Source organism: Spodoptera frugiperda, chromosome 1 (assembly GCF_023101765.2).
Source record: "Spodoptera frugiperda isolate SF20-4 chromosome 1, AGI-APGP_CSIRO_Sfru_2.0, whole genome shotgun sequence".
NCBI lineage: Eukaryota > Metazoa > Arthropoda > Insecta > Lepidoptera > Noctuidae > Spodoptera > Spodoptera frugiperda.
The window spans coordinates 14,356,997-14,380,342 of record NC_064212.1 but is presented as its reverse complement, the minus strand read 5'-3'; the positions used below and the strand labels follow the sequence as shown (position 1 = coordinate 14,380,342).

The 23,346-nt window shown below is 41.0% G+C and overlaps 1 protein-coding gene across 2 annotated transcripts in view; it reads right to left on the bottom strand.

Annotated features, from left to right (window-relative positions):
- The window catches only part of LOC118273428 (nephrin), a 216,134-nt gene that overhangs the window by 49,570 nt on the left and 143,218 nt on the right, over positions 1-23,346 (bottom strand). For both annotated transcript variants that reach the window (XM_050699043.1, XM_035590399.2), the window contains exons 4-5: positions 8,259-8,467; positions 3,615-3,728 (exon numbers count right to left, since the gene is read on the bottom strand). In XM_050699043.1, coding sequence (XP_050555000.1) covers positions 3,615-3,728; positions 8,259-8,467 — 323 coding nt within the window. The remainder of the gene's footprint in view (positions 1-3,614; positions 3,729-8,258; positions 8,468-23,346) is intronic.

The following is a 23,346-nucleotide window of genomic DNA, read 5'->3' as shown; positions in this document are numbered from 1 at the left end:
TTTTGACAATCTAAAAAAGGGTTGACTTAATCTATCCTTATGTCTAGTTTGATAGTTGTGTCTGTCAGATACTTTCGCAAACAAATGTAGGTTTTTTCTAACATACATAATATTTTCATAAATAAATTGACATGGAACGGTCATAATATTGATCTCCTTAAACTTTTCTCTAAGAGATTCCCGACGACCTAGGTTGTAAATAGCTCTGACGGCGCGCTTTTGTAGGATAAAGATAGACTCAACATCAGCAGCTTGTCCCCACAGCAAAATGCCATACGACATGATGCTATGGAAGTAACTGAAATACACTAGTCTTGCCGTGCCTATGTCGGTTAGCTGTCTGATCTTCCAGACAGCGTAAGCTGCAGAGCTCAATCGTCCCGCTAGCGATGTAATGTGGGGACCCCATTGCAATTTGTCATCTACAGTGATTCCTAGGAAAGTAGTCTCTTTTACAAATTCTAATTTCTGACTATTTAATAATACATCGCATTGGTTAGTCTTAACATTTGGCAAAACAAATCTAATACATTTTGTCTTTTTATCATTTAATACTAAGTTATTTGATGTAAACCAATTTTGAACCTTCATTAGAGCATTATTTACGTCGTCATAATTATTTTTTCGTCTATTTATTTTAAAAACTAATGATGTGTCATCAGCAAATAATACCATCTGAGGTTCATTCTGAAATAAATGGGGCAAGTCGTTTATATATGCCAAAAATAGGAATGGGCCTAGTATTGAACCCTGCGGTACTCCCATAGACATGCTAGCACCCGGTGAGTTTATTTTATTAACTTGTACTTTAAGTTGCCTATCCTGAAGGTATGACTTCAATAGATTTAGCGATATACCCCGAATACCGTAATGTTCTAGCTTCAGCAATAGAGTCTCGTGTTCAACGCAGTCAAATGCCTTCGAAAGATCACAAAATATTCCGATAGCATCCTGTGCGTCTTCCCACGAAGCGAACACCCGCTTAATTAGAGCTACTCCAGCGTCAGTTGTACAGCGTCCCTTGGTGAACCCGTATTGTTGATTGTGAAAAATAGAGTTTGTGTTAAAGTGATGCAGCATTTGAGTAAGCATCAGTTTTTCAAACACTTTACTGAGCACTGGTAAGATAGAAACCGGCCTATAGTTATTGGGCTCCGCACTATCACCGGATTCTACTCTATTACACTACGTCCGAAGTAGTGGACCAAAGATAGTATTCATTAAATGACTCGATGTAACTGTGTTAGTATCACAGTGCAGTTGCCGTTGACATACTCTCCCAAGTTACCCCGGTACACCGGCCATCTTAATGTGAACCTCCGAGTTTAATGTTGGTCTTTGTATTTGACCTTTCGACTTGTAATTTCGTCAGTTGTATTTTTGTTATGAAATTAAAAGTTTCCATCGCGGAAGAGGAAAACGCTGGCGGCATTTTATAAATGTACAAAATACCATTTTCGGCTGTTCCGATATAAAAATATTTCGTAACAGCATTTGTTATTTCATCCTAAGTAGGTCAAATATTAATTATGAGCTATTTCAATTATTGTACCCTATGTTGTTGTGGGCAATACGTAAAGTTTGCGGAGACTGAATTACTTTGAGAGTAGAAATGGGAACTAGTTTTTCATTGTTATCAATAAATATTTCCCCGTCTTTTCGAAGGGTATGTATAGGAAATTAGGGAGCTCAGCATGTACTGCCACCAGCAGTAGCTGACGGGCGCCGGTACCCCGCGCGGCGTCAGTTACCGCGAGCTGTTTATCAATCCCGGTAAGAAGCGAGCGGCGCCGATAAAAGCGTTCCGATGTACCGTGCTGTAGAGGTGGGCAAACACCGCCAGCCTCGCAACACTCAGCTCTTTACATTTTTATTTCAACGTATCAATATATTCCACAGTTGTTGTGTCCCATTCGAGATATTATCCCTACATCAGCATTATGACATTGTCACTGGCAACAAAACGAGTTTACGAGCGCGGCGGGTACAAGGCAGCCGCGCGCCGCTTTTTTAATTCTGAGATGTAAATGAAAATTTGAAAGCCACCTTAAGTGGCACTCGTGTATGCGCGGTGTTCAGCTCCGACGTCATAAAAACAGGAACCATATTATTGTTGATGTAGCAACACAGGCTCAGTGCTCACTGCTCAGTGCGCGCTGGGCGGCTGCGCGCCGCGCTGGTTTATTCAACGCTCCAGATGAGCATTATCGTTGCCTACAAATGTATATCCTGAATTATTTTAAGTCTGTTTTGAAATTTATTTCAAACGAAAAATGGCCACCAGAGATTGCACTGCGGTTGTGTTTTTAGTTTGTCTGAATGGAATTTAAAATCAGCATTGCTATCGTAAGAGAGTTCCCGTGCTGTACTTGAATATTTCGATTAAGACATTTGCAATAGTCTCCTATTATAAACATAAACCACCATGTACAACCCTAATTTTTCCCCAACTGAAGTGAAAGTCAATTAAATCTACTTCCACTACATTACAACTTCGTCCTGTACTAATGAGTGAGCAAATCTTTTAAAATGATATGTTTATTGTCTTTGTATTAAATTTGTTTACGTATGACAGAGTAGGTATAAAAGTTCACAAGAAAAGAGGTCCACACAGCAGGCGGTCGCCAGGTGCAGGTAGTGGGAGCGGGTAGCGGGTAGCGGGTAGCGGGGTGTCGTCACATTACGAGCACATAACCGCGGGATATTTACAGCTATAGCCGAGACTACGGTCATTCCCCGTAATGGCCATTACGCAGACAATACACTTATTGTACGAACCTGCGACTCGCTCGTAACGTGCCGTGCGTTCCGTCATAACGCACTCATCTATAGCATTGTGCTGGATGTGCGCCTAATGTGCGATGTGGAGTGTCTCCCGCTTTATTGTACGGCGCGACGTCTTACGACACCGAGCACTAATGTCGAGGAAATTATCTTTTTAATGCGGACGAAATAAGCCGGATAAGTCATCTACATAATTTAAATTAAATGCATTATTTTAATATTCGTAAGTCGCGGTATATAATCACACGCGTATAGCTACGAGGTGTAGGCTCAGTGTTTGCATGCGCGCAGTTTACTACATTCAATATTGACACAGTCCACTGAGGTGTGGCACACTTGATTACTTGTTTGTCTCACACAATCCATTTCTCTCGATTGATCCTCAAGTGCGGTGTACTATCATAACACTGTAGATGCATGACACTCAATTACTCAATATTCCTCACTTGTAACATTAAGAAATAACAGATAGTTGGATTAAAGTATTATTGTGTGGGAGCGAACAAACAAGCGCCGCCGCCCTGCGCCACCTGTTCCACGGCAATTTATTAGGAATTCATCACGGCATCTCCTGGAGTCGGATACATTAATTTACAGGCTAATCCATTGTGCGCGGATCATAATTTATTAGATCTACGTAAATTTGCGAGATGGAACTGATTGAAACTGCCGCAGGTTGGGCCAGGCCCCGCCGCGCAGATTGTGTTTGGATTAATTAATATAATAAACAATGCTCGATGTGTAAGACACGCAGCTTCGTTCGCGAGTGGATTACTTTGTGAGCAGCACCTTGAATGTATAATGGTTGTGCGTGAAATATAAGTACGTACCGCCGAGGACCCTGCAGGTGAGCAGCACGTCGTCTCCCTCCTCGTGTGGTCCGAGGGTCGTGGTGTTGATGACCCGTCCCCAGCGGTCCACCACCACCGGCTTCTCAGGAGGAACTGGAAAGAAAACTCATTGTTACTCAAGTTTTATACTCTAATCTATGTACGATAAGTGAATAAATGTAAGAATACTCAATGATGAAAATGGGTTTGTAATATTGCTAACAACTTTACTTTTGTCGAAAAACATAGAGAGGTTGAGGTCAGCATTCCTGGGAGGCAGTAATCTGGTCACTAGATGGCGCGCCTGCGCCGCAATCTATGCTTAAGCCTCTCTAAGGAGGGTTTATTCAGGTTGAACGCCACTCACGGCACCACACGCCGCCGGGAACTTCACTTTGGATTACATAAAAACGACTTCCACTTAAGTACACATAAACAATTTAAGCCTCGGTACGAAAAACTTGTGTCAAGTAATTTGTAGCGTTTCACTTTTACGTGAATTTAGTAATTTGCTTCTATGTGCCGAGGCTAAGCCGCTGCCACGGAAACAAGACATTTGTAAACTCAAGGAGTTTAAGTTGGATCCAATGGCTTTGGTGAAATGTTTTGAAAATGTTCTTCTTTCACACTCGTGAAAAACTGCCAAAACATTAGTTGGTTGATCTACGATGGCACATAAAGAAATAATTATCACTTTCGAAACCTGAACATAATATGGACGGTTCATATGATTAGTAAATTAAGTAAAGTACCTACTGCTCGCTCTATTAATTAGCGAGAGCACACAGTCGTATACATTTACATGTATGTAACTGTGCAAATTAATTAGATCAAACGTAAAACAATATCGGAGCAGGAGCCGCCGGAACCAATAGCAATTAATCAGTTCAATACAACGCAGGTGATCGCTAACAGCTCCGTCCGATTAGCATCGGCCTACCCACCGGCTCCGGCGGCTCGTGCGCCGCACCAGCCCCTATGGTAACGCCATAGAGTCCACACTCAGCTGACCGGGACGCAGCGACGCGCGTGTCTGTTCTGCCACGCTGGTGGGCTATTTCGGTCGGCGCCGTTTAAAGCATCAAAGCCCAATTGGGTTTTACATTCGACACAGCGGGCTCGTCCAATCTAACTTTAGCCTCTAATACTGGACTGAACGCTTGACTCCGGTCACTGAAAACCGTTGCCAGCTTTACAACGCTTTTTATTCGGATCCCCAATTCCCCAACAAAATATGTCCTTTAGCGATCACTTTGTCAGATACAAGCTATTCATTAAATCCTCTAACAGAATTGCTCTTTCAAATTTAGGTTTATTTTATCCGACAAGCTTCATTGTGAGCGGATTAAAGGAGGCGCTAAAGGGAAAAGTGATCAACCAGTTAAGTACGCGAGCAGCAAATTAAAACGATAAGGAATAGAAATGTTTGAAATCAATTTAAACTGATAACTAAGAGTGACATAATCTGCATTGAAATTCGTTCGACACCGTTCACAAACGGCAGAGGCTAATAGAAAGACAACAGCCTGTAATCAGATCTCGACCCTCGAGATCGGGCTCTCTCGCAAAGTGATTTAAAGTTTAAAACTCAATTGTGAGGCGATCGCGCTCAATAACGAATGTAACACGTTCCAGGCGACGGACGGACAAACAAGCTTGCTAAAGTTGCCGTGAAATGGAACGGCACGGCCGTCTGTGCACACTGCACAGTGCACGCCGTGCCTCGCCTGCACGTATCGTGCCCGCAGCAGCGTAGCCCTGACACCACTACAAACCGATATATCGTCTGAATGCAATTACGTCACATTTTAATTGTTCTGTGATTAAATTACGACGGACGAGATTGTTTTTCGATATCGAATAGAAGCGGCACTAAACTCGATTGTCGTAATGAGCAGCGTCGAGCCGACGACGCGGTTACTGGGAGGGATCGGCTGGTCCAATTAACGTGCTTTGTAGTATATGTGTGTGTGTGTGTGTGTGTGGACATTATAGTCACATGTACTCCGTAATATTATGGCGCATATTGTGCATATTAATGTACAAAGTGTAATTGTATCTTATTAGCAGAGATACATGGCACACAACATGAAGCACCGTCATCATATTATAATAAGCCTTTGTAAGATTTTCGCCAATTAGTCGAAATTGCAACCTTATACTTGGGACTCACGGTCCTTTTTATTACTAAGCAACTATCTAATTGTATACATAAACCAAGGATGTTACTGAGCTGACAAGAAGCAGGTACAATGATCGATCTGATGATGGAGGTGAAAGACAGTCGAGGGAACTCCTCGAGGATTAGTTTTTTTTTGTTTCTTATACTACACGAAGTTTCCGCTACGAAGCTCCTTACTTACCGCGATAGGAATTTACACATTTTTGTAAGGCAGTAACTTTATACTAGTGAGGCCCTTCCAGGGGGCAATTTATAATTTTCATTAAAAATTAAGTAAATGAATACTTTATCAGAGTTAAGTCGAGTAGTCACCGTCGAGTACTTGTATAAGTACCTCCAAACTCCGCCGTCTCAAACTGCCCAAAAGTGTATAAAATCTACATAATTGTTTGTCAAGAGGGCGTTGTAAGATATTTGGGTAAGCTTAGGGGCTAGGATCTGTCGTTTGTGAGGGAATAGCCGTTATCTCGATGGCGAGGGACAAGCCTCATCCGATTATAACTACGCACTTAGCGCACAAAAATTGTTACATAGTACGCCACTACTACAGATCCCTGGAACCACATCATTGAAACTGCTTCCCATGGTATTTTTTTATGTCAGCGATTGATTTTGACGTAATAGTATAGGATCCCGCCATACAACGACCTTCACCGAGGTGGTTAATGGATGAAAGATATTCTTTATCAAATAAAATAAGTCAATAAATATATTGCGAATGGGTTGTCTAAAAAATTTCAGTCCAGAATATGATTACTTAACAATCAAAGCAGTGCTATTGAGTAAGAGCATCGTCTTAATGCAACAGCTCGCACAGCTCCAGCAGCGCGCGGCCCGCGGCTGTAGCGTGACGACAGCGTGACGATTGATTGCCGAGCGTCACCTACAGGAGGTAGTTTAATTTTATCGCTGACATTACCACACCCCGTATAGCGGGCACGTACAGGGTGATGCGAATTACGACGTGCACGCGTGTACATAAACATGGCTGACATTTTTACGCGCACTCCCGCCTCCCGCCCAGCAACTCCAGCGAGTGAGCAATCGACGATTAGCATTTACATGGCATTTCTTAAGGTCACCGCTATTTACCTAGCTGTCGCAATTATCGGCTCCATTCCAATAACTACCTACTCGCCCTATTCATTACAGCTCGTGATGTTCAGTAGCTAATGGTCTTTAATGTTCAGACCTAGTTTAGAACCCGTTAAAAAGTTAATAAATTGTTCACATGAACAAATATCAAACAACAAATAAGAGTAAATTAGAAACAAACTTGTGTTCCGCCATACATAGAACTCACAAACTGACAAATGTGAAAGAAAGTCCCCCAACGCGCTGCCGTGTGTACGAGTGTGAGAGGGCCTGTATGTGTGCTTACATTACTGAAATTAACTGTCGCCTGTAAAAACAAACACAATATGGACGTCGATCATACTCGCACTGATTTTGATCAACTTCATTCGCCGTATGTCAGTAAACATGTTTGCCAACGTTTAAATGAGTAAACTCTCCGACTCGATTGGAAAAGTCGGTGTCACACATCGAGAGCTCGGTGACGAGCGCTCTAATACAATTAATAAATCGATTTAATTAACAGTCGATGATGAAGCATCCCCGATCACAGCGAACATTGATTGAACATTCCACAACTTTCTCGACAACTGATTATTTGCCGCGTCTTCCACTTGTATTGCAAAAAGTTGGAAGCCTGTCCGATCCCTGATACCGTGCCGCATGTGCTCGGTACATAATGAAAAACTTTGTTCGACAATTGGCAATGGATATAATGAGCAGGTGTCGCGTCCATCACATTACGTTGTTTGTGGTTGATGGCATGACATGAGATGACAAGAAGCATCAATATTGTAGTTTTACAAATATGCTCCACTCCATGAAGTGCAATGCAAATTAACCACACCGCCAACTACATCGTTATAACTATCTAGACTGCACTGTGCCATTAGCAAGCCGACTGCAGTGAGCAGTGTGAACAGTCGTGAGGATCATTAGAGAGGTATCAGGCACGCATTAGTCACTAGTCGGTGGCAATAAAGCCCGCAGTAAGTCTATCCCATAAGTCAGACATCTTCCAGGCTTGTTGGGAGCAGTATATCTGGGGAACAATGCGTCTCGCGTAAATTCCGGGCCGAGCCGTGCCGGCAGTGGCGCAGTACGGCGGTACGGCAGGCGGGCCGCCGGTACGCCGGTACCAAACAATTAAGCTGCACGGATACGTGCCGGCAAACAAGATCGGTTAATTGATGACTACTGATTAATTGTTTGTGTTGATGTGCGTGAGGGATGGCGAGTTCATTAGAGCCGCTGTTTGCTCGCGCCGCCGGATTTTTCGTTTACTTTTTTAACTGAACTTACTTTGTGATAGCAGCAACCTGTAGTGAAAGACGTCGTATTACTCGATATAAAGTATTTTTAGAAGATGTTTAGAACATAGCACTCACCTACTACAGTGAGGTTGTATCTGAAGCTGGTGGTCTGCGTGTTGCGGAAGTCGACCCGGCAGCGGTAGACGCCCTCGTCCCGCCGCTTGACGTCGCGCACCAGCAGCGCGGCGGGAGGGGGGGAGGTGGAGAAGTGCGCGCGGGGGCCGAACACCTCGGGGGCCGACCAGTGCCGCGCCTCCGACAGGTGCTTGCCGCGGACGTCGAAACTGCAACAACATACATCTTTCATTAAAGTAACAATTAAGTTATATAATATACTATACGAGTACACCTATCATAATATAATAGTCATTTAAAAGTTTCAGTTAGCAGTAGGTACCCAATTTTGGAATTTAATGTTCAAAAACGAACAATCATGTGTACTACTTATTTATACCGTCGATATGTTTTCATTCATTAACTTTACTCTTTGGTAACAAACTCCATCAATTCCCACACATCTAAAATGTCGTCTCAATGGAAAGCATCACACGCGGGCTGCGGCCGCCTACAGGCGCGTACAATGGCCATCAATAAAGTTTGAGGGACGTGGCGTCGTCTCGCGGTATCTGCGACAGCTACGTGGTGAGATAACGCGTAATATATCGATGACGGACAACTCGTCCGAGGTCCGAAGTAGGCCAGTGTGGCGGGCCCGGACTTCTTTCATCCGCGAATGACGGAAACCACGTAAAAGAAATGCTCCGACGTGCTGTTTTTTGCCCGAAAACGAGATTATATTTCTCGTTATATTTTGTAACTGTTTGCCAACTACTGGTTGCGATATACCTAAAAAGTAAAAAGTTACATCAAAATTGTTCTTATCTGAAAACGTAAGTTGATTTGTTCCTAATCTTAAGTATTCAAAATAGAATAAATTCTGTAATCTTCGCCAATACGGCTAGCACAACGGTGCGGCGCGGGCCTGCGAGCTGCGGTTACTGGAGCGCTGGCCGCGGCCGCGGCTGCCTGCTGCTGACAAAAATATTCCCGCGCTTCCATTCACCGACCAAACAGAACTGGCTTCCATTCCAACCGTGCTGATAGGATTCCGAGATACTGGGATTTTTACAATACGCCTACATTTTAAGGGCTCCCCAAATCTATAGGAATTTCTTTGTTAGCGTTCCAATCATAATATTATGTAGCGCTAGTGATTTCCCTCTGGGGCAGGCGCTGCTGTTTTCCTCCAAAACGTTAAGGCGTAACATATTAAATTATGGCATGGTGCGTGACTACACACATAATATGGCTAAGATTTTGAGGAAAACATTTTTATATTCCAAAATATATTGAAACCAGAATATCAATTTATTAAGACATAAAGTGAAGCAAGTACTATGTAAACCGTATTAAATTGTTATAAAACTGTATGTCTTACTTTGTTCATCCTACATCCACACCTACTCATTTATAATTTATAGCATTTGCGAATATTTCTTCAGTTGTAATTGAATGTACAGCACTCGTTGAAGAGTTATCCCAGTTAACCAATAAAAACATTTGTACCCACTCACAGGCGGAACATTGAATAACTCAGGCTAATTGTAATAAACTGCTGGTTCTTCGCTGTAAGCCCTTTGAATTACGTTAATAAAAACCTTTTTGAGATAAATTTAATTCTTAACAAACTCCGCTCATTCTTTTTTTGTGGGTTGGCAACAAGTCGCCATGTCTGAGGACCGACTGCTGGCGGAGACATCATTAAATTGGTTACACAATACAAATACTACAATTAACGAACGATACGTCCCGCCAACATAATAATCATTAGAGTGTAGCCTACATCTGATTCACTATAATTCGTGAACGTTTTATGTGAATGTTTATAATGATCAACCGCACAATCTATAAGTATAACGCAAAACTTTATAATATCAAATCTACATAAGCATGGCATTATTTATTTCAATTATCACATAATATATAAATAATACGAGTATTTGAGTTTAGCGACACAATACACAGAGAACGGTGTCTTTTAATCACAAAACGAGGAGATATTTGAATGTAAACTTTGTTCACGAGGGCTTTGAATCAGTGGCGTAGCGTGAGTGTCGGCCGCCCGGGGCGGAAGACAATTTTGCCGCCCCCTTATATTAGGTATTTTAATTTAATGTATACTACACATTACATACATTCATAATAGAGAACTTTTCGGCGAGAACAGTCATGAATCAGAGCACTCCTCGTGGTATAGGCGATATAATGTACAATGAACCTACATCTCTACGCATTGCCAAAGTGTCAAGTCGGTTTTAAATTTCCTGCCACTCAACAATCCGATTCGCTCGCCACTGAACGCGGTCCAGAGGATGAACCTGGTACTGGGATGCCCACGCCCACAGATGAGACTAGTATTCCATATGGGGCCGAACCTGCGCCTTATATAGAAGCAGGCGATGGGCTGGAGGGAAGTTGAGCACACCAAGCTTTTTCGAGGATAATTTAGCCTTATCCTCTAGATGGCCACGGATATGGACGTCGCTCGAAATGTTGATGCCAAGTATCCCAATTCTAATACCGGGCTAAACACGCCGACCTGTGTCTTAGTAGTGTTAAACTGGAACAAATTAAGTTCACCCCAATCTGAGATTCTCCGCAAAGAAGTCTCGATTTCAGACACAAGTCTGTTTCGGTTCTCGATGACGTTTTCCCGAGAAATGTTAGCGTGGCCGGTATAATAGGCATCACCTTTACTGTCATCCGCATAACAATGAATGCTGCTGATTTGCAACATATCATTGATATGGAGGAGGAACAAGGTAGGTGATAGCACGCAGCCTTGAGGGACACCTGCGTTTACAGACAGAGAGCATTCCCCGTCGACAACGACCTTAATGCTTCTGTCTGCAAGGAAGCAGTAGACCCATTCGCACAATTTCTCGGGAAGACCATAGGAAGAAAGCTTCGAAAGAAGCGCTTTATGCCAAACCCGGTCGAAGGCTTTCGCCACGTCCAAGCTAACTACCAACGCTTCCCCCTTAGATTCGATCGCCTGTGCCCAACGGTGTGTCAGGTAAACCAGAAGATCCCCAGCCCATCGACCTTTACGAAAACCGTATTGCTGGTCACTGAGTAGCTGGTGATCCTCTAGGTACCGCAAGAGCGGGCATTTAATAATGGATTCCATTATTTTCGAGAAGAGGGAAGTTATGGCTATCGGTCTGTAGTTGGACGGATTTGTTCTATCGCCTTTTTAGGGTTCCGTAGCCAAATGGCAAAAAACGGAACCCTTATAGATTCGTCATGTCTGTCTGTCTGTCTGTCCGTCCGTCCGTCCGTATGTCACAGCCATTTATTTCCGAAACTGTTGGGCCTACATAGTTGCAACTTTGAAGGTTGATGTATTTCGGTAACCGCTATTCGAATTTTGAATAAAAATTAATAAATTTAAAAATTACATGGAACTGATTCAAAAAATAAAAATTTCAGCTAACATATCCATAATGGGTGTCTATGGATAGGTCTTTAAAATAGACATTAAGGTTCTTAAAACCATTTTTCGTCAAAATTAACCGTTTGAAAGTTAGACGCTTCTAAAGTGGAAAAACGAGTCCCCCCCCCCTCTAACTTTTAAAATAAGAGAAGGAGAAAACAAAAATAAATAAGGGAGGTAGGGGAGGGATGGGCACTTTTTCACAATTTAATGCATAAAACATCAGATTTTGTAGATAATCAACATTTATTGCCACTTCCTATTGTTCCATACTTTTGGCTAGATATCTTATAAAGAACTTTCTTATAATAATAATCGGTCTCCTAATTAGGAGGTAATTAAAAAATTAAGTCAAAAGTGCCCAAGGCTCCCTATGGTAGGGAGACATGGGCACACCCTGTGGGAGGCTTGGGCATAGCCTGTAAAACACTTAACATTTATAATAGACTCCAAAAATAAACGTAATAACAACAAAAAATATATCACGACTTATCTTAAATTAGTTATAACCCATAAAGGCTTATATTTATATTTATCAGCTGGCGTTATTATTTTTGATCCTTTTGATACCTCTTCTATGGCTCGTAATATCAAATCTTTCGGAATTGTCGCAAACCTTTCTTTTTGTAATTAAAAATAGTTCAAATAGTGTAATTAAAGCAGGTAATTATAATTTTGAAAAGACCTCCTCTACGCAATATAAAGAAGAGAGCATTGGACATGCCCAAACCTCCCTCACATCCGACTGCCCATTGCTCCCTCTGTACACATTTTCAACACATTTTACCGGCATTTTTTTTTGTATAGGTATTAAAACGTGAATTTTAGTTTAATTTATTAGTTAGTAAATATACAATAGATATATAATAAAAAATACACATACCTTTCGTTACTTTTTTCTGTATTACGATCCGAATCTACAACAAAATATTCACTTTTACAAGCGCATAATCTTCAAATGTGTTTGTATTTGACAACTGACGGAAATAACAGATATTCTATGGATTAACAGTTTTGCCAGACGGTAAAGTAAACTACCAAATTAAGAAAAAAGAAAAACCTATGTCAGGATCAGAATAAAAGGGGGGTGCCCATGTCTCCCGACTGCCCATCCCTCCCCTACCTCCCCTATATGCTGTAGATTTCAATAGAAACTAACAACGAAAATTGGTTTGTCAATCATCATCAATCATCAACTTGCTGTTACGGAATCCTTCATGGGCGAGTCCGACTCGCACTTGGCCGGTTTTTGTTTACGGATCGGATGGACCAAGGCCGTCTTCCATGATTTCGGGACTACGCCTAAAGAGTAAGTTCATTTTATTCGGTCCAAATTTGTACAGTCGACTCTATCTAAAGGTTCCCTCTGGGGGCAGGACCACTCATTAAAGGTTCCATCCCCACTATCACTACTTTATCCGATCTCTTGTTGCGAAAAAAAAAAATGGTTGAAATATTTACAAAATATTTTTATTATTTATTGTTTAAAATTTGCCGCCCCCTAAAAAGTGCCGCCCGGGGCGGGCCGCCCCTGCCGCCCCCACTACGCTACGCCACTGCTTTGAATAAAAAGTCGTTTGAAGGCAGCATTATGAGATTTGTATTGTATCGGGTCCAGTGGGCACGTTATGTTCGTGAACATTAGAATAAACAGGGCTGTATTAAGTGTCGGCTGCGGCCATTAATCATACGAAACCTCACATGCTCCATGATTTTAATGTGTAACCGCTTACGTGGAAAATTCAAAAGGGAAAGTAAAAATATAAAAATGTAACGAGATACTCTTTATTTATACGATGAAATGTTATATTTATACAAATCCGGTTATTATTTTAGTATTCAAATCGTCGCTCGGGTTTTTCACGTTTTTGATTGTAATTAATGTTGTAAAGTGGACAATTACACGTGGAACACTAATTGCTCAACTGTTGGCGACTGCTCATTAAATCAGTAATTACAATAAGCATAATTTTGTTTGCCTCTCCGCGTGGCTGTACACTATGGAAAACATTATTTAGGCATACTATTTTAGTGTGCTGAACATTGTCCCATTGACACGGTACAATGGTAACCTGGTAATCAGCTGGTACTTTTACATCTGTGAGCGATTGCTCGGGAGTTGCTCATCCCATATTCTGCTCGTGGCGAAATGACGCTCGTCGCTCGCCGCTCGGCAGTCTTTTGTCAGCGACACCATTCTAACATGGCGCCGAGCATTCCTGTCGCAGTTAAACAATGTTTCCTCGCGTTGAGCCCTCAGCTACAGCGACAGTTCTCACGCAGCGAGCACTCGATTGTGAATACTTCAATAGTACTCCATCCATTAAAAGATTGATGACTATTGATGAAGCGAAAGAGGTGTGTAAGATTCGTAGCAATTGAGGTTCCATTGTCTCTGCCGACCCTTCATGGGAGACAGGCGTGAGGTTATGTATCTATCATGTACTCCATTCGACACTGGAAAGTGTCTTTTTTGTTTCGACTGCGAGTGTAGTACGCAGTTTCAAAGTCGATTTGTACATAAATATTTGCGTCTCGTCTGTCTGTATTCTAATTATAACAACATTCATTTCGTCAATGATATTTCAATAACACAGCGAGCGTCTATCGTTGATACATAGGTATCTGTCTGTTCATACATAGTTAATTATTATTATAACGTACGTACTTATCAGTAATACGTGTAATTACATCGTTCAACAGCGCGTTTAAATAGCAGTTGTGTGTACAGTCGTCTTGAAAGCCTCGCCCGGCACTCGGCGCCACACGTTACATATTTCATATTATACATTAGTAGTTGGTGGCGCAAACTGTTAACATGTAGGTAAATGATGGCGGCATTCGGAACGGAACTCAACAGGGCAATAATGTAGCAAGCTGTATGCAAGCTACGAGCTGCGCCGCGCGGCACACAGCGACACACGCCGCGTATCAGCGTCTGCATCTCAATATTTACGAGCGCGGTTCAATAACATTCCACTTCTTATAAAAAACAAATAAATATATCATAGTTATGGAATAGTTTGCTCCGTACTACTGTAGTGTAGTTTGTTTTTACGACATCGTAAATGTTAACCAACTGCGCTATTGCTAAAATATTCTTCTTTACTATGAACCGGCAACCTCTATAAAGGCCCGGTCTGCGAATATAATAATGTCATTATCCGACATTGTTTGCTGAAGAGTAATATCATCGACACACGACACGCGGCACGTGTCACTCAGTCTGTTTATCTGGCACAGGAGCCGCACGCAGCAGCCACACAGACGTTAATCTGGCGCGGATCAAAATGCCAGAGCATCGATGGCGGCGCGGAGCCGACGCTCCAGAACTTCATTTAGGTTTATCAGGAAATCGGCTTAGTGCTGCTCCGTCGATTCCCTGAATAATAATGATATAATATCTTCATCATCTCGCTGGAAGCTGCGCCGGCGGCTACTAATCTCCACTTGGTTCACTTATTGCTGGAAAAGTTTGCGCGGCTTAGTGGCTGGCTCCTTACATTGCACGGGAACAATGTTGGTTCCAACCGTTCGGAGTTAAATATGTATGGAACTGTCTGCCTATGAATTAATTACTCGATATCCAACTGAAGTATTACTGGCATTAACATGAATAATTCGAGAGCGGGAACTCAATATCATATCTGTTTCGAATTATTAACAATTCTGAATATTTCAATGTCATTGCAATATCTTTGATTGATGGATTCCATATAACATTTACCTTTAAGAAAGTCTACAATTTATTTACTTCAGTATGTCGATTAGTTAGCCAGTCGATTATACTGCAACAATACGTCTAACTATATATTAGTCAGGCCGTTACGTTTATGTTTAAACCTTAATCCAGATGAGTTAATAATGAGTGCGTGGGACGAGCTCAGGATTTGGTCAAATATTTTTGTGTGCGAGGCGCGGGCGCGGCAACACGGGGCGGTGTGACTCCCCGCGTGTTTGTTTATCAAATATGGAAGGAGGTGTCACACTCATAGTTAGGCGCTCTCGTTGAATTGCAAATTTAAACATGAAGCTCGCTCGAGGCCTACCTCTCTTAGAGTCAGCGTGTCTATCGCTTCCCGCCGTCTTATTACTTTTTTTAGTAATTCTCGAAGCTTCTTTTTTACTGTGTTCTTTTGTCAGCTAAAATTTATGCGCGCACAGCGGGTAATTCTTTCGCAACATCGTAAATAATGTGAACAGCTCGTTTGACTGAAGCCAAACAAACTTGTTTGTTCGGTAGTAAACATGAAAGGGATATTTGACAATGTTTTTGTCGCGGCTTGATGAAAGAATTTATGCAACGTCGCCGGCGGTGCGCCACGTTACGAGCTGCCATCAGCCCTCCACGGGCGCGCGGCGCGGGACACTCTCGCTCCTTCCTCTTACATTTCCATGTGATTTTATCGTCCGGTGCGTGAAACGTCTAATTTACAAAAGTTTGGGTTAGGTACACTGGCGTGGACCATGCATCTTATGTGTATATACGATAAGAGTCAAGTGATGATATATTTAGATAGATAGAGCTGTATGTAAATACAATAAACAGTAGGTACACCTTTAGTTGAAAGCGTTGAAACACAGCTTCCATTAAATATTACATAATATAAGATATAGCACAGTATATTATGTACTAGGTGTGTAGTCAATAACTGGAGATTCACAAACAATATTAATGCAGGTAATTACTCTGTTAGTTGCCAGCACTAAGTACATACTTGTGTAGGTTTGTAATGTTCCACTCTAAAGTCGGAAATTAGAAGTTATGATGTACGTAGGTAATCCTAAGTGTGATGTGTGCGAGCAAGATGTTGTGTTTAGATAGTAAAATATTCCAAACGGTATAGATCAGGAGTCGAAGGCCAAGGGAACTGTATCAGCAGATTTTATTATTAAAATTCAATTGATCAGAACTTAGCGATCTCACTACTGATTCATCGCTGACAATACACGTGGCGAGCGCCGCTCGGGTTCAATATAAAATGTTTGGGATTCTTGTTTTATGCTCAATGTGTTGTTACAACTGTCGTATTGACAAATATTATATTGTTGAGATAAAACGACAAATGTCAGCGCGTCCGCGTGGGCTGGCCGGAGGGTCGGCCAACTCGACCGTGCGCTGATACAAGTATATTTGATGAACCGTGAGTTCTGCGACCCAGTCCTTGTATACTTTCATTGTACAGTTACTATGGCCAACTGCTAGCTTTCTCCCTGCTATACAATGCTATATAATTGTTGACAGTTATCATATAATTGAAAATAATGTCAGTTCACCCACGACGTAGGAGAGCTCTACAACGTAATCTCACATTCTAAAGCACATGTGTCAATGAAACGTATACTTAATATTTTAATTTTGATAAAATTAAGTACAATCTACTCCTTTAAACTTTTTGGTATGACAAGATCACCTAGTCCCGTGAACACGACGCTCCCTGCATCATTACAAATGGCAGACGCAAACAAATGACCTTCAGATACGGATGCAAATGCGAAAAACTGCCGCCAGTTGTGTGGCACGCGGCGTGTGAGACGGTGCCTTATGATGAATGTTTTCATTTGTTGCCGCGGGGTGGCGCCCGCAGCCGCCGGCTAACTACTAGCAAGTACCGAGCAACGTGGGCAAGGCTCCTACAGTAACTCAATAGCTGAGAAACATTAAATCTTTTTTATTAAGTTTATCTACTTTAAATGCCTCTAAAAGAGTACTTAATGGGTTTATTTAGACAATATTAAAAAGCAGTTTCATCTTAAAATAAATTACTACATTCCGATATTATTAACTTAGGTACTATTAATATTTTTATTAAAGCAATAACTTAAATAAGTCTCGAAAGTAATGCCCGCGGGACTCGGAGCTCGTACTACCTAATAATAAGATGATTTCATCTTTTACAAGAATATTTTTAATTTTATAGCAACCAGTATCTACTGTAGCTGTATTGGTGGTTACGTATTTATGTAGGGCTAGAAAATTAAGGTCAGAACAGTTTAGGAGATGTCATCACATGACTAAGTCAACATGTCCACTCTCTGAGTGTCTCTAGTGCATGTGACGTCAGAATATGCAGTTTTATGGTATGCAAGGAGCTGGTGAAATCTTGATATCGTTAGCCACTGGTAGTTGTTCCAACACTGCATACGATCGCGTGGTGTAAAATAATATAGAATAAAATATAAAAATTGTAAATAAAGTACAATTAGTTATTATAGCAACTACAAATGGGGCGACTTCCATTATAAAACAGTTTGCATGGAATTTTAGAATATAATATTATTTATGTTAATGTATGATCAACACTTGGGATAAGTCTTTGAAGTCATAACTCCGCCGGTGTGGCCCTGGCAGCAAGTTTACGACACGCCGACACACAGCACAATACACGTGTAGTGTGTATTGTGTACGGTGTGTAGTGTGTACCGTGTACTGTGTACCCCACACGAGTGTCACCACATGATTCATTGCCACTTCCGCCGGCCGATTTATGCCGCTCGCTACATTTGCTTACAAACTCCTTTTAATATGTTAATTGATATTTACATAAATATTAATGTTTGTTTGCGGACTGCTGCATATTATGTTGTGCTCGGAGTACATTCAATACAAGTTGTAGCATTGTGTAACTTCAGGTTAACACGAGGCGATAGAGCTGTGGAACATTCTTAGTACTTGATCAACTACAAGTTATTATGAATTTACGTAGGTTGGCAAAATGAGAATTTTCCCATGTGATGTCAAATACTGACTGGAAACTATTGTGGAAAGTTGTAAAGAACGAATAGTAAAAAAATACACAGCTATCGGTAAGCAAGCAGCGAGTGTGTGGGTGCAGGAGTGGCTCCATTAGGGCGGCATCGAGTGCACTGTGCACTGAATTAAATATTTCGTCGAGCGACGACACACAGCTGACTGTACGGGGACACTTTGTTAACGTCTACACAGAAACTGACCACAGACATGTACACTTTCTTAAGTATTACCTAAATTGTACATATTAATACAAAAAATATCAGTTGAAATCATTGTATTTTATTTCATCCAAACTAAAATGTTTGCTAATTGAAAGACTAATGACAACCCTCAATATATATTCTCCATGTCGCAGAGATTGCGATTGCGACTCGTAATAGATGACATTATTATCTATTCTAATATACATATAAGCTTATGAGTTAGGTTTTTTTTTTGGAACGCGCTAATCTCTTAAACTACTGGTTCGATTCGAAGGAACCCAGCAGTTGGTGACAAATTATATAAATTCCAAAGTAACTTACGTCTCTGTCTCTTCTTTACACCTAAACTACTGTACCGATTTGAATAATTATAATTATTTTTGTGTTGCGTAGTCCATTTATTGAGAAAAGGTTATAAGAAAAGGTTATAACATCACGCTACAATCAATAAGAGCCACGCAAAGCGGGTAAAACTGCGCTTTAGTAGCTAGTTATGTTATATTAGTGAATTGTCGATGCTACGGGTGGTAGGCGTTCTGCTACGAAAGTGCTACGAAGGTTACTACGTCTTCGTAGCGTGCTACGAAAGTGAAGTAGTGCTATTTTTACAGTCTCATCAAGAATGTGATTTACAATGACTTATGAGAGACATCGGCCTCATTTCAAATATTGTATTTCAGCTGATTAATATTAAGATAGATGTACCTGTATTATAGGCAATTTCAATCATCAAGTATTTGGACATAAACAAACATGGCGTGCGAGTGCTCGCTAACGCGGTTCATAATAATTGTGAATGTCAATAACGTGACGCAGAAAATTGCAGTAATACGACACAGGAGTGACGTCACTTGTGCCACACTCCGACATTATGTAACGATACGTATTGATATTCACGTATTCGCTTACCAAAAATATTCGTATTTTGTTTATTATCATTTTACATACACCTATGTCATTTCCCTTGCGGTTATCCGCAATTTTATACAGCGAGAATTTTGACAAATATGGAACGAAATGTCGTACCAATATATTTACTCGAGTTAAATAAAATGCGAACGTACAAACAAAGGTTTTATTTGTTCCGACAGGTAGCTGTTGTCAATGATTATGGAATGGAAATTAATTGTATTATAATCAGAACATCATAAACAGATGATTTTTGGATATTTAGTATTGGACGGCATGTTAAATTAATCACCTTTATGGTTCAAACGAACTGTTCCAAAATTACTCGATTATTTTCAAGTCACATCGGGGTTTATAAACATTAGCGGTTTACACAATAAATGACGCTTTGCAACCAAAATAGACTTAAACAATAAGACAGTTAATAATTACGTATCATCTAACACAATAATAACAAGTATCAACCCGAAACTAAACAACGTTTAAAAACATGTTTACCGAGACGATACCTCAACTTGTTCCCCGATTTAAAGCACTTTGAAGAGCAATTTAAATAGAAAGCAAGCCAACTATTTTCCATAATGAGCTGTTCCCGAGTGTAGTGGTATCGATTGCGAGGGGCTGGAAACAAACAGGTAATGGCGTTGACTCCGCCACCGAGCGCCGGCGCCCGAATAACAAGCAGACACTTCGAATTGAGAAGACGCGGCTTTGACTCCCCTGGAACTACTGGGAACAAATGAAAATATACGAAACTCTGGGGAAAAGTGCTCCTACTCTATTTGCTTACAGAGCAATTGTGGGGTGATATCAAAACTGAAGTAAATATTTTAATTATTTTCTCTGTAAGTCTCAAACATCTTAATCCAGTGTCCAATTTTTGATTAAAACCTTTATTTTTTGGAAATGTTAATGATTTTATATTATGATACATAAAGTCCACGTGCAGTGTAACACAGCCAGGGCCACGTGTGCGCCAGCTCAGTACGTATCAATCTGGAATATAATCCTGGGTGGGAGTGTTGCACATTTACAAAGCTGGGTTTACACGTACATTCGCCTCAATCGTTTGATGGTACACACAATGCTCTTAAAACGTTTCCCAACAAAACTTTTTGAAGCTCCGCTCCGCTGAAATTCTGTTGACATCGCAAACGTCCGTATCGGGTATTGAATGTGTTGAAGCTTAATCCGTCTGCCGGACAATGCATTCGCTGAAAAAATACTAACGGAGAACATTTTATGCAATGAAATGTGAATAATATGCTTTGGTAAGGAAATCTTCTTACGATATTTGTTGATGTTGGAATGTAGGGATTAAGATAATATTGATTTGTAAAGGCACGATGCGTAACTGATGACATAGATGGTGATCGTATAATGTATGTTGTTTTTCATTGTAATTTATAAAGTTTAATAACTACTTACTATACGTTCGTAGCCCGCTACGAACACGTTGTAGACTTCGTAGCGTGCTACGAAAGCGTAGCCCGCGTAGCATCGTCAAGTCGGTTTTATTATCTATTACTTGTCGTTATACCTAATTCATTACGTCTTTTGGGAATATTTCTCGTACAATGCTGAAGTATAACGTCATAAACTTGAATAATCATGTCGGTACGTGTAATGTGCGAGAAGAGTTCGTATCTTATGGCGGTCATAACGTACGATTCATTTCCCGGAGAGCATGAACGAATAACAGTCCATCTAAAGATTTAACAATTGCTGAACACGACACGACACCACGGAGCAAGTCATAAGAAGGAGCGTTATACCGCTTTGGTATATAATCCGTCTATTAAACGTTTCCAACGTTTATATGTCGATATTGATGAAGATGTGACATAAAGTTACCAAACAAGACAAGATCACCACAACCCATCGTTCATTCACGTGTGTGTGTGTGTTAAACTATGTATGTAATGCCGCAATCGATCCCGCGGTCACCCCTATTGAATAGTGAGGGGACCAACCACTTGTTACAATGCGCTTCCAATCACAACTATTCCGGGTCATGTACCTCACAGGACCACGTGAAATTGTCGATGAAATTAAGGAAAGATTTATTGACGGATCGCCACCGCATTGGACAAAGGAATTGCCCGTGCTTGCAATATGTTTTATACGAGCACAGTGTACACGGACAGCTTCAAAAAGGTTTAATCTTGTTAACATGAAGCATCCTTGTGTCTAAAAGCGTCATGGATCGATTTCACAAAGCTGTGAAAAGTGACAGTTTTATGAGACACATGTCAATGAACGTGTCAATTTCAGAGTACGTATTTGATTTCCGAATCGAGTATGTGTAGGTAAGTAGAGTCCCGACTATGGCTCCTTTGAACATGGCGCCGCGCCGCGGTTGGAGGCTGCTTATCTAACGTACGACGTCACATTAACCCACTTCCATCTGCTCACAGAACAGATAAGCCTCACACATTGCGCCGTGTTTTTGTTTCGAACTGATCATTGAAAGTTACAAAATTTTATTTTAAAACAAACACCACCCGCACACTGTACAGAATTCTCAGAAAACTTTTTAATTGGAGTGGCATTGTGGTGCACCTATTGTGACTAGAAATTCCAAGAAATTGCTTCAGCGCGAATACTTACAAAGTTTCAAAGCTCATTGGTACCTTTACCGATTCAGCTTTTCGTTCTAGAACAGGTTGCAGTGCGGAGAATATTTTCAAATAATATTTTCTATTTCTACCAGCAATGTTATAATTTGGTCTTTTAATAAATTACTGTTTCCTTAATAGTGTACATATTTCATGAAATAAATAGAATTTGAAACGTTAAGTCCAAATTTTGTTATATATGTCTGTCTGGGTGATTTTACGTTGTCACTATAAAGTCACTCATACAGACAATCAACACGCACTTGACAGCGACATAGCATTACGCATTGCGTGCAGCGGTGCGCCTCTGAGCACGGGCTGGCCACCACTCGGTGGCACTCGGCAGCACTCGGTGGCACTCGGGTGCAGCCGACTGATTACGAGTAGATTATCTTACGGGAGCATCGTAATTGTGTCACACTCACAGTACTGGCAGACAATCAGGCCATTGTGCCTGTAATAATATGCGTGCAGCTTATAATCGCATTACCGGCCTTTGTCTAATGATGTGTGTCTAATTGAGTTGCGTCGTTTGCACAGCTCGCGTCACACCTCACTGTTGTCTATATAAATACCTCACTCATTTACTGGTTACTCATGAAAGTTACATTATAACAGTATAACGTACACGTATCAATAATACAATAAGTCAGGAGTTGAACTATTCACACTGGGCCGTCACACGGACGACACTGACAAAATCCGCCGAGCTGCTATAACTGGAGGCAGCGCAACTTCTCCGTCTATTGTATTAAATCAGATATTTTCCACAAAACAATACTAGAAATAAGTTAGAATTTCATATTCAGAGTGCAGTATATGGAAATACAGCTGGATTTAGTAAATCCCGCGCTTAGAACACAAAACTTCGCTTGGCTGATTCGCTCAAAACGATCAGATTGAGCGAAGCGCGGGCGACAGTGCAAAACTGTCCCGGGAACTACTACGAGTGTTGTACTCGCTTACTTCGGTCATTTTATATCGAGTGTGCGTTAAGTATGTACAATACAAGAAACATATTATAATTTTACATTATATCTCACAAAGAAGAATTTAAAAGGAATTTAGTTGCGTTTACAGTCATATAGAAAACGGTGGAGAAACTCTATAGGTTCTCTATACAGATTGTTTATTGTTTTACTGTGTATTAATTTTACTTCACTAGTGCACTATAAAACACACA